The following is a 16043-nucleotide window of genomic DNA, read 5'->3' as shown; positions in this document are numbered from 1 at the left end:
ATATACTGCACACACACACACACACAAACACACTGCAACAGTCCCTCTGTACGTTGTCTCACACACACGCTGCAGAGACTTTTAATGTGTTGTTTGAGGGGAGGACTCTGTAATCAAAGTGAACAATCAGACAGGTCCAGACGTGGTGCAGCGGGAACACGGAGCGAATACAGAACCGCGTCCAGAAAAGGCCTGAGATAGCTCTGCTGTATACCTGCTCATTACATTATAGATGTCATAACTTATCTGATGGATTTGAGCATGGCGAGAAGACGATGAAACAATGTTGGGATCCTCTCAGCCTGGCAAATGCACTTTTATATACAATACCCAACCATGTCATTATAGGTGCGTACAACTGAATAAGTGAAAACAAATCATAAAGCCGGGGACTGTGAAACCGAAATAATTGAAGTGGAAAAATCGGATGTTGTAAATATCCTGTGCATTTTCCAGTGGGACAGGTTCAGAGATAGGGACACGGAGGAGAAACCGTGTGGAATTAAAAGGACAAAATGGTTTGAAAGGGGAGGAGAGGAAATGAGAGGTGTGGTGCTAAATGAGAGGGTGAGAGCGAGGTGTTAGTTGTTAAAGAGGTAGGGAGAGTGGAAACGGGGAAATCCAGGCTTTACCTCCCAGAAGACGGGGGGGGTGGGGGGTGGCAGTCGAGGAGGAGACCTGCTGCAAACCGACTCTCGACTGCCAGCGAGGGTCACGGAGGACAGAGCCGCTTGGCATCTGCTGCAGCCGTGATTTCCATCCCCTCCTACTCCAGATACAATGAAAATTGTGTCTGAAGACAAAAGACATGTGCAGGAGGGGGGGGTGGTGGTGGGGGGGGGGGACGTGGAACTTTGGAGTGGCCCAGTTCAGCTGGGGAACTGTGTCAAGGATGTGATGCCTATTGGCCAGTGCTTCTGTGTGAGGCCTTGTGTGTCGGGAACATAACGCTGGTTCCATGTTGTGAGTTTTTAAACAGACGATAACAGAAGTCGGTTCATCACACGACAAAACAATCACATCTACAGCTTCCTGCCATTTTCCAACTTTCTTATGTGGAGCTTTATGGGTATGACGGCAGGTCTGGGCTCCAGCAAACACAACTGACAGAACAGATGTGCACCAGTCTGTCTTTATCAATCCAGCTGTTTCACGGCTGCAGGAGCACTCGGGTTTTATCGTTTTAAACCTGTAAACACGACACAAATCAAAGTCTTTACGTTCCAAGTTTTTTTGTCTTGCGTTTTTAGGACTGAAATAGAGCGATCGGGTTCTGAGCGATTCCAGAGTGACAAGTCAGGCAAAGGGTTCGTCTGAAAACTAGGAGGTTGTATTTATTTGGAGGAAGAATCCGATTCTTCAAACTTCTGTTCACACACTGAAGTCGTAACGATGCTAAACTGACGTATGAAGCGGAAGTTTCTTCTCCAACCTTCTTCCTGAACACAGATTTAACAGCAGCAGCTCTCTCTCTCTCTCTCTCTCTCTCTCTCTCTCTCTCTCTCTCTCTCTCTCTCTCTGTTTAATTCCCCCTCCTCATCCTGCCTCTCCTCTCCCTCGTCTTCCTCTTCCCCCCTCCGGGTTTGTTTGTTCTCCCTCAGCTCCCAGGTGTCTTCCTGCACGACTCCGGGTTCCGCTGAGCCGACGGCCGCTTGAGCTCCTCTTCCGTTCTGACTCAGGTACAGAACACTGACGGCTTCCTCTGGCTGCGAGACGCACACAACACACAGACCGACGTGCACACACCTGTGACACAATGCACACATGTTGAAACACATAACCCACATCTATACATCTAAAAGTTAATTCACACACAGACATGAATAAACACACAAGATTCGATGTCACACAGACACACACACACACACACACACAGCTCCTTCTCCCTCATCCAACAATAACAAAACAAACCTTGCTTCCTGTGCGTGGGGGAACAATAGTAGGATAGCTTTGATGGCCTGAGGTAGTTTGTTGCAGACGCTCCCTTATCGGGCCCGACACCAGCAGATCCCGACACATCGTGGCAGGAAATAAAACAGTTCACAGGGAGAATATCAAATATGTGAGAGATTTTTAATCGTTTACAAATAATAAATCGTTATTAGGACTTTGCTGTTGAAAGTATACAGCAGCTAAAAAGTTTTTTATTTCCCAAAAGAATTGGTGGAGACCAAAAACAGAGGAAAAAAAGAGTAGAGAGTTGTGTGTTAATGTGTCACTGGGTAATTGTCTAACTTGTTTATCCTTTAATATCGACAGTGAAGACAGTGTCATGTTAGTTATACCAGTGTAAAATGAATTCATCAGCAGGAGTGTGATTAATTTAGTTCACAATATTCACACAATATAAGTTCAACACACGTCTGTTTGTGAAGTTAGAGAACACGTGGACTTGTCTGTTCAATGTAGAGACTCACATGTAAATACACAATGTTTCATCTCATCAACATATACACACAAACACACAAACACACAAACACACAAACACACAAACACACAAACACACATCACACACATCACACACATCACACATAATGATGACACATGAAATTTAGCCTATTGGTCACAGTAGTTGCATGATGAATATGTAACACAAAAGAACAACACTCAGTAACTAAGCACACACACACACACACACACACACACACACACACACACACACACACACACACACACACACACACACACACACACACAAACACACTGTCCCCCTCTCATCCCACCCCCCTCTGTCGTCTCACTTTCTCCATGTGTATCAATACTCCCATTGATTCAATTAGCCACAGGCGTTAGCAGGGTCAGAGCTGTGTTGGGATATCAGTTGCCGGTGGCAACATCTCCATCAGTCCACCCCCACATCCTACATGCAGCCCCCCCCCCCCCCCCCCCCATCCCTTTGTCCATTCCCTGCACTGTATACCCAGTGATGCTCTCTGTGTTTGTATGTGTGTATCACTATGGAACTCTGGGTGTCAGCAGCTGTGTATGGCTGCTCAAGCATGTGTGTGAGAACGACTGCGTGTGTGTGGTGCGTGGGAGAAAGGAGGCGATGAGTCATAGCGCACATACCACCAGGACACAACAGCTCCCCCTGTTGCCGGGGCAGGGGAAGCCCCGGAGGTGTGGGTGTATTGTCTGGGAGAACAGAGCTGAGCGTGACATCATAGGATGTCTCGCTCCCACACCAGTCAGTGGAGAAGGTCGGGGGGGGGGTAACAGGTGGAGACCCTGGTTCTTTCCTTCCTTCTCTCTGTCTTTATACAGACTGCGACCAGTAGAACCCCCCCACTCAGCCCTGAGCTCTGGTGAAGAGTTGATGACTGAAGCTCTCGTCAGATTTTAACTTTTATGAATCAGCCGCACTGTTAAAAGTTTGTTTCTTCTGGAGTTAGTAAGAGTTTTGATTGATTTCACAGCTGATGCCGAGGGAAGAATATTCCTGTGATTCTAAGACATCCACTGTAACGCTGTGCAGACACATGTTCATACTCCACATCTGTTCTCCTCTGTAATGTCGGACTTTTGATGCATTTTCAGAAAAATCTCAGCTCTGAGAGAAAAGCAAAACGTAGACTATGATTTTCCTTTAATTAAAAGGTACCAGCTGTACTGTGACATTTCATGTGGTTGCATCTCTTTTAATTATGTCGCCGCTTTGTGTCAACATGTGTGTTCTCGCCCAGAAAACAGATGAAGAGTCGAGAAACCAGAGCAGCAGGTAAACTTTTCATCCAAATGTGTGAAATCAGCCACTGAGCCGAGGGATCCACGAGTGTGAGAGGACATGTAACACTCCTCCAGCCTCTGGACCTTTGTAGTGCGCCGGCCAAGTTCACCAAAAGAAACACACACACACACACACACGAACATGTACACACAAGGGCAAGACGCGCACACATGCATCGGCTCATACACTAACTCTCACACATGCACATGTGCACACACGCAGCGGGGAGAGGAAACTGCAACACAATGATAAGGTCTGGGAACACAATGGGCTCAGCAGTGCACAGACAGAAGCCAGGACCAGTTTAGCTCTGAAAGGTCAACAAGCCTCTCCAGGCTTTCATTCAGTTCCCCCAGTTATTATTGTTCAACATTATAATGATTACTCTGATGGCCTTTATTTTGCAAATGTGGGAGCCATCCGGAAATACCAGTGAAATATGAAAATGCAGGCCAGACCGGGGAGGACAGAAGGGGGGGGGGGAAAGGTTACTTATTTTGGAGGGCGAACTTCTTTGACGTCAAGCTTCCCATGGCCTGGCCCAGCCTGGGATTGGACTGGTTCTTCAGAGATCTCTGGTGAGCGGCCAGTTCAGCTGCTCGTGTCCTCACGTTGATTCCTATCATCACACTGAACGTGGTGTTATTATACCGAGAGTGCTCAGATGAATTAAATCATAACTTGAAGCTGCATAGTGAGACTTTGAGTCCAGTGCTCTGCTGGATAATTTGTGTCTGAAATTGTTTCCATCAAAAAATGATACAAACTTCTTATAATTATTGTTGTTTACCGATGAATATGCAAAACATAACCTAACGCTAAACATCTGATCAATCGCGGTATTAGTTAATATTTCCACAAGACATTTGAGGATTGTGGGTAGTGTGGTTTCTCTCTTTCACATTGAGAATAAAATAATCTTGTAAAAAAAAAAAAAAAAAAATGAGTGGGATTTTTTGCTTCTGGAACCACACTGTTGAGCGAAGCACATTTCTGAGATCAGTGATTCATGATAGATGAAGAATGTCCCACTGTCACTTTGTCGTTTTAACTATTGTCCGGTGTCGATAAAGACGTCTTTGTTGCCTCTCATTGAACCTGTGACGAGCCTGGATACTGTAACCGCCGCTGCATCAAGACGTCAATTCAGCCCGTGAGCGGCGCCGACCTCAAGGGTAAACCCGAGCGGGCGACTGACTGATCCTCAAAGCAGTGACGGAGCAGAGAGGGTCACATCCCACCGCAGAATGTCACAGGCCTCACATCATCCCTGCATGCGTCTTCTGTGGTGACACCACCAGCTGCAGCCCTCTCCTCCTCTCAAGTCTTCCAAATGGGCAGAAAGGTCACGACATTAGAGATGAGAGAACGCGGCTGGAAAACTCTCCTCGCATTATGCAGGAAGTCAGTGTGGAGAGTGGGATTACAGACATCAGGAATTTTGTCGAGGCCTCTCCGACCGTGATGCTGATTTATCGACTGGGTCCCAGTTGAAAGTGACCTATGAGGTTGAGTTTTCACATCTGAGACTGGCTTTGTTTGACTGTGGCGAGTGGGCACTTGGTCATTCGGGGCAGACGCATGTGACCTCAGCCGGTGGCTCAGCTCACTGTCGTGTTAAGAGAATCATTTGTCATTTTAGTCTTTAAGGGGAACTCGAGCCAATCCCATCGGACACTGGGGGAGAACCACCTTGGACTGGTCGCCAGTATATCTCAGAGACAAACCACAATACACACTCACACAGAAAGAAGCCGACCCGGGATTCGAACCATCAAAATAACCCAACATGTCACGCAAAGATATTCTCGTTTCATGCCAACAAACATGAACTCTGGCAAATTCTGTTTTTTTTCTTCCCCTCTGGAAAATCACGACCAAAGCTCAAAAGCATCCAAACCCTCAGGGGACAAACAGACTTTGAGAAATTGTTGCCAACATCTAAAAACAGCAGGATTAAAAACAGAGAGACTTGGTCACGGCAGCCATTTTCATCTGAGACAGAAGTTTTCTCACGTCTCACAGAAACTCTCCGGCCCCAAAAATAGTTGTGCAGCAGCGAGTTCCACGTGAATATCTTCTCTAAGCTGGATGAGAAACTGTAATTGAAGAGGGTTGTTTTCTGTTGCCATGAGAGTGAGACTGTCTGCGCTTTGTGCAAAAGCAGTAATCTTAAAGAGACAGACAATCGGAGCCTCATAAGTGCTAATGACTGTTTGCTGGTTTTAGGCAAACTGTCGCCTGTGTAGCCCAAAAAAAAGAAAATCTACTGTTTCTTATCGTCTTTTGGGAAACAAGCACGTGCCAGACAGACCACATCAAGGAACTCATACATCGTTTAGAAGAAATAGAAATAACCATATATATGTGAAACAGACAATTGTAGTTCATCTCTGTTCTCACATCGTGACGTCTGAGATTGAGCTTCTGTCTTTCAGAGAAATTAAAGGTTATTTACACGCCAACTCTAAATCTATCTTTCATTAAGGTGAATGACTGTTGAATGTGACATCAGGAGGTACTTTGTAGACCCCAGGCAAAAAGGGACCGGGGGGGGGGGGGGGGGGTGGCTACATCAAACCAAATCAAACCAAACTCCCCCAACTCCAAAGTGCATACTGTGCATACACATAAATAACACTGGTAGTAAAGTTTAAGTGCAAAACCTCCACCACCATCACCATCACATCATACACATGCATTTAGACAGAGGCCTTGTTGGGGGGGTTTCCAGCCATGGTGTCGTCTCCTGTACAAAGCTGATCCCAGGGGGGTAGGGGGGGGTTCACAAAAAATTTGGTATGTTGCTATGGTCCAATGCAATCAGCCCTTCTCTGTGGCCCCCTGGCAGCTCTGGGGGGCCCCAGGCACTTGCTTGCTCAGCCTACCCTCTTAGATCGCCCCCTGCTGGACATGTTCTGGTGTATCCCCTCTTTTGCAGACAGGCAGGTTGAGGACAAGGTGAGGAGCAGGAGGTTGGTCCGGTCAGGTTGAAAGTCTGCGTACGACAGGTGTCACAACAAGAAACCACACAATATTATTTCACACGTTTCTCTGATTTGACAAATGCACAATTCACAAATGTGTCAGTTCAATGAATAAAATGTGTTGATTCGGGAAAACGGGGGAAGAAACTGTTGAATCACTGAATAACTCTGGGTTATTAAATGAGGAAGATTTAACAAAAGCAGGACATCATGTGGTGAACAATTTATTATAATGTGGTCTTGTGCTTTGTATGGTTATATGAATTATAATGATTATAATGTCATTCATTGGACATGGGTTATCATTCTGAAGCCGTTCAGTAGTTCAACATGTTGCCAATAATCCAGGATTTGTTAGGAGTCTTATCACAATGAGGCTTCTGGACTTTATGCTCAACCAAGTTAACTGGCTGCAGCTTTAATATCTATCCCACAGACAGTGCCACTAATCTTCTTATTCAATTCTGTGCAAGAAATGTTAGTTGTGTCTCTCTGACTGTGAAGCTCTACACAAAGTTTTACATGCTGCCTTGTTCGATGCGTTATATGAAATATAAGAATCCTGCTCCATGTCGGTCTCAAAGCAAATATTACAAGTATCAGAACACAATGAAGGAAGGAAACTAGGTCTGTGTGTGTGTGTTCATGTGTGTGTGTGTGTGCATGTGTGTGTGTGTCTGTGTGTGTGTGTGTGCATGTGTGTCCAGTGGCTCTGCATCGGTGCACATGTATGTACGTGGGAGGGGAGCCCTGCTGCATTGTCCACCAGCTTTTTGCCCGCTCGTTAAAATCTAATTTCTTCTCCCACCATCTCCAGACCACCACTACCACCCCTCCTTCCTCCCCTGGTTCTCTGTCTTGTGTGATCAACAATAGCCTATTCTGTGCTGTCCCGTGCGAGTGGAGACACACCCAAAGCCAAGGCCACGGTGCGAGGGGAGATTGTTGGGTGGTGGCCAACCGAGAGGGACACTGGCTCGATTCTCGTCTGGGAGCAGAGATCCTGCTCCGACGAGAGGGCAGAGGAGCTCTTATCTGTTTGGCTTTAAACTGAAGTGGTCATTTAGTGTGATTCCTCTGCAGCCACGGGTATGCGGAACAGCTCAATACATTTGAAAAAATAACTTTTAATATAGTATGTATGGAGTTAATGGTAACATCTGAACACCACCATGTGTCCAGAGTGAATGTAAACTAGAACAGCTGATTACATTAACGTTATACAGAAGACAGCAATGAACCCATGGTGGGAAACAGCTGAATTAGGGCTCATGCCACTAGCTTTCAGCCAAAAGGTTAGTTTAGGTTGGTTTGTTTGGTAGAATATCTAAATGAATTAGGTTTGGTTGGATGTAAGGCTGCCCAGGAGGGCCACACTTTGACCTGGGGCCCCAAAGTCCTTTGGAACGCCCCTGCCTATGGACTAGATTCACTATTATTTAACAACCAGGATCAAATATCCAGCTTAATTCCATTCAAGTGAACACATTTTGAATAAATTGGGGTTTGAGGTATATCAACCCTGACATCTGCATGAATGTGAATGAGCACTTTACTGTATCTCTGTGTGTTCAGAGTTGTGGGCACAAAAGATTTCCCCCAAAGTTTCATCTCTGTATGATTGATTTGCTGGAGCCCCAAAAAAGTCCCCACCTCCTCCACGCATATCACAAGATACCAACACACACACACACACACACACACACACACACACACACACACACACACACACAATACATGCCCTGATCTGAGCTGGGCCCAGGGCTAAAGGTCACCCTATCGACCAGTCATGACAATCTGAGCCTATAAGCGCCGCAGCTGAACCCCCCCACACACTCTAATGCCTGGTCTGATAAAGCCCGACTCTCTTCATTGTCCGATAACACAAATATGACACACCAACACACCATCTGAGGGCCCATCTGCACCGGCCAGCCTAATTATATAATTATCCCTTGTCTGATTGTGCCTGTGCAGCTGAGACGAGGGAGGGCCTTTGTGTAGCTGCTGGAGGAATGCCGTGTGCTTGGCATTTTTCAGCAAAAGGGCAGCTTTCTGGAAGCCCCTGCCAAAAGAGGGGAGAGGAGGGTGAGATCACGGCTGCTGGTGCCCACTCCTCTGTCTCTATCGCTCTGTCTATCTCTCTGGGACTCTGTGGCCTGTCTCTGAGATCGGCTCAACAATCCCATGTCTCTTCTGCACCTGTCAGTCAAACCCCGACGCGGACAGCCCGACCATTTCTTAGCCTTGTAGAGAGTTTGCTGTATTGTCTGATGAAGTGGCCTTTCGCAGTGGAATGAACAGGATTTGGCTCTTCGGTGATAAGAGCTGACAGGTCGCGCTGGTGCGGAGAAGCCGAGCGGCTGAAGGCGGCCGCTCCGATGTCTGATAGCGACCTTGGAGGCGACTAATAGAAAAGCATTGCTATTGTTTCTGCTCAGGAGCTGTTGAGGGGATAAGAGAGACGAGAGCACGAGCAGGTGTTGGGAGAGATTACGGTGCCGGCCTAGAAAGCACGACTGCTATTACCTCCTTCTTGACTCAAAGTCAAGATCAACAAGGCAAGTGTCACATGAGCTGGTTCTCGTGCTACAATAGAGGATCCAGGACCTTTTTCTGACATTTACATCGAGGGCCTCTCAATCTTTGCACGTTGCTCCTGGTGATTTTATGAGTTTTACTACCTTATCAGAGGCCTTTTATACTCACTAATGAAAACAGCAGGGTTAAGGGTATTTTGGCGCCAAAGCTCGCCTTCTGAATTCCTCTGTATGAGCTGTTATACAATCTGGAAACATATTCTCATTTCAACACTGGCAGACTTACATTTTGACAATGATTTAAAGCTCCAACAGCAGTTAAATGATGTGCCAGATTCCCTCAACGTGCCAAAAAAAGCTATGTTTACAACACATGGCAACCCAAGTCCTCCGGTTCTCAGATCATCATAATGTTGTGAACTTTGTCAAGTCAGAGCAAGCTGAGGTTTATGTCGCCAGTCTGCTGCGGTAAACAAGTTTATCAGAGAGCCGAGACATCATTGTTCAACCACAAGTGTGGGTAGAAGCTCTGCCTGCCGTCTGCAGCAGAAACACTGGTAACTAACGGCACTTGAGAAATTCCCATAGAATTCCGAGCCGTCCGTCTGATCCCTGTGCCCGCTTGTCAAAGCCCCCCCCTGGTGATCACACAGCGTGGAGTATGTGAAAGAATGCTGTCAGGACGGAGCTGGACACTGGGGGCCCAGTATTCCCATCTCAAGCTTCTTTACATGCCCCCAGTGATTCTTCTAATGACATCAATAAGCAAAGTGAAAAATTTGATCACCAAGTGCGACCGGAGACGCTGCCAACAGACCCTGAGACAATATGTTTAGATGAGCAGAGAACTTGGATGAGAGAAGCAGTCTGAGCTCCGGAGCCAAGACTCGGACCTCACCCCCGATCAGCATCTCTGTGAGAGCTCCATTGTTTTGTTCATCTTAAATAGCCCTGACAAATTGTGCTGAATGTAGAACCTCTGTCTAAACCAGAAGCATCTTCCAAAAACATGCTGGCATGGCACCAGAGCTGCATTTTCCCATCAGGGAAGTGACGGCCGGCCAGCATCACCCCCCCCCCCCCCCCCCCCCCCCCCGCTGTCCAGTGCAGGTCCTGAAGATATAAAAGCATCTTCCGCGAACAGGTAAGATTTTATAAGCACAAAAGAATCTGTAATGTTGCAGAAAGCTGATTTAAAGTCTCAATAAACACGTGAAGCTTTGATCAGTGATTTTTGCAAAGTGCTTTAAGTGGTTCTCACGATGACGTCATGAGGAAACTTGCTTTCTTTTGCTAACCTAACATTTCCTTCACACCATCCTCCTTTTCTCTTCCCCTTCCTCTGTGGCATGACCCAGCTGACAGGTGGCGAGCGAGGCTGAAAACACCAGACTTCAGTGTGTGTGCACCAATTATGAACGTTTTACAATTGGAGACCAAAATATATATAATACAGAGTATAAATAAAACTAGTGATAAAGTTTTTTTGATACAATATCAGAGGAGAGAGAACTACAAATGCATGAATGCTTGACTGTCACTGGAGCATGAAGTTAACTTCCTCTGACTGAGTTCAAACTGTGCAGAGTGAAGTGCAGTTGAATGGTGCCACCATGTGTTAGCATGTCATTACTACTACATGGGTCAAGTCAAGGTTTAGAAGCTCAGAAGTGTCTGATCATAGTTTATGACAATATTATAAAACATCTTTTGTAAGAGATGAATTTAATACCAGGAATGAAAACTACAATAAAAGAGACGTTTATTCACCCATTTCTCTTTATTGAGGTATAAGGCAGCGTTCACAAGGCCACAGTGACCTTTGTTCAAGTCAGTGTGTGTGTGTGTGTGTTTCAGAGCTCAAGCTCAATCTTGACATCCATCTTTGCTTTGTACGGCTCCAGCAGGGGGCGTACTTCTTCAGACAGGAATCTGGTCACCTAAAAAAATAAATATACACATTACAACTTGCCTCCTTCGTGCTCTACCCCTCGCTTGAATGTTCCACAAATACTTACACCACAGTAATCACACGTTTAATGGCTGAGAAGCAGTGTGGACAAAAGACGGCTGTTGAAAGAAGATGCTGTACCTGCTGTGGAGCGCGGCCGATGAAGGTCTTGGGCTCCAGCAGGGCGTCCAGCTGGCCCAGCACGGGGGCGAAGTAGGGGTCTCGCTGAACTCTGGCCAGAAGGTCGTTATCACCCCCTTCCTGTTTGACCACAGCTGCTGCCTCCTGGGACAGAACGCGGATCTTCTCGTGACAGTCCTGAAGAAGAGAGCACAAAGATGAGCACCTGGGTACAGAGGTGATCTGATGCGCACTACATGTGGAGCTGATCGAGGATTAGGTGAGGTCCTTGAATTATTCTATACAGATATCCCCCGCAGCTTAAACAACTTCCTACCTGTCTGTTGCCACCAGCCTTCACCATGGCCATAATGATGTTCTCCGTGGCCATGAAGGGAAGCTCGTGGCGGATGTGTCTCTCGATGACTTTGGGGTAAACAACCAGTCCCTCTGTGATGTTCTGCAGCGTGGTGAGGATGATGTCTGCTGTGAGGAAGGACTCGGGCAGGGAGATCCTCCTGCAACGAGTTCAGTGTCTCTGCATGAGCCCATATCTGGAAACCTTGAGTTTACTCAGTAACAGCTGGCAGCTTGGAGAACACATACAACCGAGGATCTTTGATAAAAGACAAAACTGGTCTTTGCTGACCTGTTGGCGCTGTCGTCCAGTGTCCTCTCCAGCCACTGCACCGAGGCCGTCTGCAGCGGGTTGGCCAGCAGCGCGATCAGGTGGCGAGCCAAGCTGCAGCAGCGCTCCGCTCGCATGGGGTTCCTCTTGTACGCCATGGCACTGGAACCTAGGGGGGGGGGGGGGAGACAGCAGCATCTCAACATCAACAGGATCAGGAGAGTGAATAATGTTTTCATTATAGGACGGCAGCAACACAATTATGTATTATGCTACTGCTTTATTTTTATGTTATTAGTTACCGCCATAAGACAAATGTAGAGACAAAAACTGTAAAAGGTTCTTGCCAGTGAATACGAGGTTAAGTAAGAAGTGAACAAACCGATCTGATCTTTCTCAAACGGCTCCTCAATCTCCTTCAGGTTGGCGAGCAGCCGGATGTCGGTACAGATCTGCAGATTCAGACACATGCATCAAACGTGAGCTTCAGCAAGTTTACCTGAAATGTTCGAGTCAGCTTTAAAAGTCAGGAGAGATTTGCAGGTTTATCAGTGTATTGACCCAACTTCCATTTCCACACCACTAGATGGAGACATTTGTTAATGCAGCTTTACCTTGTGAACAGTTGCTCCCAAACTGGCCAGGCTGGACAGACAGTCTGCGTCCACCTTCCGACTGTACGTCTGGCCCGTCACCAGGTAGGCTCTGGGCAGGATGGGAACAGTATCAATACAATATCCCGCTAATTCTGATGTGAAATATGCTACAATTGTTTGATATGGACGATACTGGAAACGGCAGGAGGCAGAACTCACTTCTTGAAGCCAGCCATCTCTGTCACCATCCTGTCAAGCTCCTCCACCTGGAAAATAATGATTGGTTCATTTAGTAGATAAATAGACAATGATTGCTTAATCAATACATTTCTAATTAAAATGGAATGAAAGATGATTTATACTTTGTCGTGGTCGCCCTGAAAGAGCTGCAGGAAGCTGGCCTGGGTCCCGGTGGTCCCCTTCACCCCCCTGAACCGCAGGTCGTCCCGGGCTCTCTGGAGGTTCCTCATGTCCATGGCCAGGTCCTGCAGCCACAGACACGCTCGCTTCCCGACTGTGGTCAGCTGGGCCGGCCTGTGGAGAGAGAGAGAGGCGCAGACTTCAGAGATGGAGCCCAGAATCAAATGGAATGACCAGAGGAGTGAAGCTGCATTCAGACTCACTGGTAGTGTGTGTAGCCAAGCGTGGGGAGGTCAGCGTATTTCTCTGCAAAGTTCATCAGTCTGTCGATGACTCTGGCCAGCTGTGGGAATCAAAACAGGAGCGTGGCATTGAATCATTGCATAACACACTCAGTGCCCAGGCAGCACTCGCTTGTCGAGCCGAGGTGATTATTTCTACCCTGTTGACTTGTTATTAAACAGCTGAGGCACAGAGTTACAATGCCCCTGACTCCACTGATGCCACAGTGGGCCGGCTCTCTGGCAAACAGCTGAGCCTCACCTTGGGCAAGAGGATGTCGAATCCATCACGCAGCATAATCAGATCCTGAGGAGGAAAAACACAGCGACTTACAGAAGATGAAAACTTTTAACACAAAGTAAATACACAAACAACCCAACTGTGGTGTTGTGTTTTCTCGAGGATATTTTATCACACATCTGGGAGAACTATGAGACTAAATACTGCCCCACTGTGATCAGGCTATAGCGATAAAATCCATGGTGATTACAGTGTTGTCTCCGACGTAGCAGGACGTGGCTCCCAGGTGGATGATGGGAGCGGCGGTGGGGCAGCAGTGGGCGAACGTGTGCACGTGAGCCATGACGTCGTGCCGGAGCTTGCGCTCTTCTTCGGCCGCCATGACAAAGTCAATGTCGTCCGCGTGGCTCTCCATCTCCTGGACCTGGGCCTCGGTGATGGGCAAACCCAAAGTCTGAGGAAGAAGAAGAAGGTCAACTAGGGAAGTTACGATTTAAGCTCAAAGTTATTGGGTTGGAATTTCAAATCAAGGGCATGAATTTCAGAACGTGCAGCCAATAATAATCAAGATCCATTAGGAGTGAGTGACCAATACAACTATCTATCTGTTGTACACTACACAGACAGGTGAAGCGAATATGATGCAATTAAAATGCGTCTAAATTGAAACATGACCTTGATTCAAATTCTTTGGGTTTGAAAATTGCTGGAAACATTTTGGATGATGTAAGTACACACGTCAAAAAGAATATATCATATAGATTGAGTTCTTTTTAGACATTTTAGTGAAGAAATATTGAGAAATACACATATTTACATAATGGTTTGTTTAATTAAAAGCATGTTACATTAACTTATTATCTGAGAATATTCAAAACAATCACAGAACGCTCTGTGAGGAGGTGACCGGGGGACAAATGAAACAAGATCTGTTCTGTCTTTTTATCGGTCCTGACAGACATGTGGCGTCCTCGTGAGAAGACGACCAGTGTCCTGATTAGATTGGACTTTCCTCTTTTAGGACACAGCAGTCATGGGATGGGACGCCAGAGCAGGGGTGAGGGAGAAATTGGTCCCAACCCCTGGAAATACATCTCTCCGTGCAGGTTACAGCTCAGTTCAAGAGGTCAAACTCTCTGGTGTCAAAGGTCACGACAGCAGGGAGGATAATTCCAAGGCAGATGATGTAAATGCTGGGGTTTGGCGAGGTTATAGTAAAACACAGCCTCTCAGGAGGAGGTTTCCTGTTACCGTGACATTTGTGCTCGCTTTTTCCACACACCAAGCACACAGGCAAAAGATCATGTGAGAGGGTCTGTAAACAGTTAGCTAATCTTGTATCTATGACTTGACTGAGCGTACTTTGTGTCTGTGAGATAAAACCTCAGTTTGATCAAATGGTGAAACAGTTTGAACGCTAAACTGCAACAGAGGGTAAACTTCTCTGATAACCTCTGAAGCCGAATGTGGTTCAATCCCACAAAACTCTGAACAAGGGGAAAGAGAAGGAGTTGAGGTTTGTCCCTGCAGGATTTGGACCAATTCTTTTGTTGTAGTTATATTTTTTATATTTTGTATAGTTTCTTATACTTTTACATCTTGTTTGGTGTGTTATGTGCTTCATGCATTGCTGCTGCTAACACAGGAATTTCTCCAATTTGGCATCAATTTAGTACATCTACCGCTCTATCTATACACCTGTTTCAAATGAGGTGAAACATCAATTCAACTGTTCCTCTCAGAGTTTATTTTGACTGAACTATGAAACACGTTTAGAAGAAACAGACACGTGTGTGTTTCAGGTACATGTGTGTGTGTGTTTCAGTTGAATGTGTGTTTCAGTTGAATTTGTGTGTGTTTTACCTACATGTTATGTGCCTTAGTTACATGGATGTGTGATTAGTTCAGTGTGTGTTTTTATTTCTGTGTGAGTTTTTTATTTCAGTGTGTGTGTTTAGTTCAGTGTGTGTTTTATTTCAGTGTGTGTGTTTGGTTCAGTGTGTGTTTTATTTCAGTGTGTGTGTTCAGTTCAGTGTTCCTCTGGGCTGCAGCTGGCAAACTAAATTTAGAGCAGGGAACCCGAGAGGCTCTTAAAGGTCACACTCTATACTTCAGATCCTGGTCTCACACACACAGAGAGACACATACAGACACACACACACACACCTTCTCCGCCTGGGCCAGGTAGATCCACAGCTTCCTCCAGGTGCTGAACTTCTTGCGGTCGCTGAAGTTGAAGGCCATCTCCTTGCTGGCGTACCTGGACACCAGAGGCGAGCGGTACTTCATCATCTCGTCTGCAGCCTCCATGTTCTCTCAGAGCCAGAGGGAACTCTCGGTCCTTCCTCACGCACACAGACACACACTCTGGGCTGGAGAGCACACTTCCGCCTGCTGACATCACGTGGGGGAAGCGTAGCGTCGTTTTTTTTACGACACCACGTCGGAAGACGGCGTTGCCCGTGGTGACCGTGTGCGCGTTCACGTGGAGTCAGAATAATCGTCCCATTTGAATAAATAGATGATTATGATGAATTTTCATGATTCAGACTCAGGGTGTTCAGAAAATATACACAACAAATACCCAAGTAAATACAAAACATATGAATAAT

At 46.4% G+C, this 16043-nt stretch overlaps 1 protein-coding gene across 1 annotated transcript; it reads right to left on the bottom strand.

The window, feature by feature from the left end:
• Window positions 1-11015: 11015 nt before the first annotated feature.
• Window positions 11016-15821, bottom strand: adsl (adenylosuccinate lyase). Its single transcript, XM_061089626.1, has 12 exons — window positions 15598-15821; window positions 13682-13885; window positions 13453-13497; window positions 13173-13252; window positions 12912-13083; window positions 12769-12815; window positions 12568-12658; window positions 12336-12405; window positions 11975-12122; window positions 11663-11843; window positions 11347-11523; window positions 11016-11194 (listed from the first exon to the last, which is right to left on the bottom strand). Exons 1-12 carry the CDS (start codon window positions 15739-15741, stop codon window positions 11108-11110), a joined length of 1446 nt encoding a protein of 481 aa, XP_060945609.1. The 5' UTR covers window positions 15742-15821; the 3' UTR covers window positions 11016-11107.
• Between the last annotated feature and the right edge of the window lie 222 nt (window positions 15822-16043).

Source organism: Limanda limanda, chromosome 17, assembly GCF_963576545.1.
Source record: "Limanda limanda chromosome 17, fLimLim1.1, whole genome shotgun sequence".
Taxonomy (NCBI): domain Eukaryota; kingdom Metazoa; phylum Chordata; class Actinopteri; order Pleuronectiformes; family Pleuronectidae; genus Limanda; species Limanda limanda.
The sequence above is the reverse complement of the archived record's forward strand: the minus strand, read 5'-3'. Positions and strand labels throughout refer to the sequence as shown.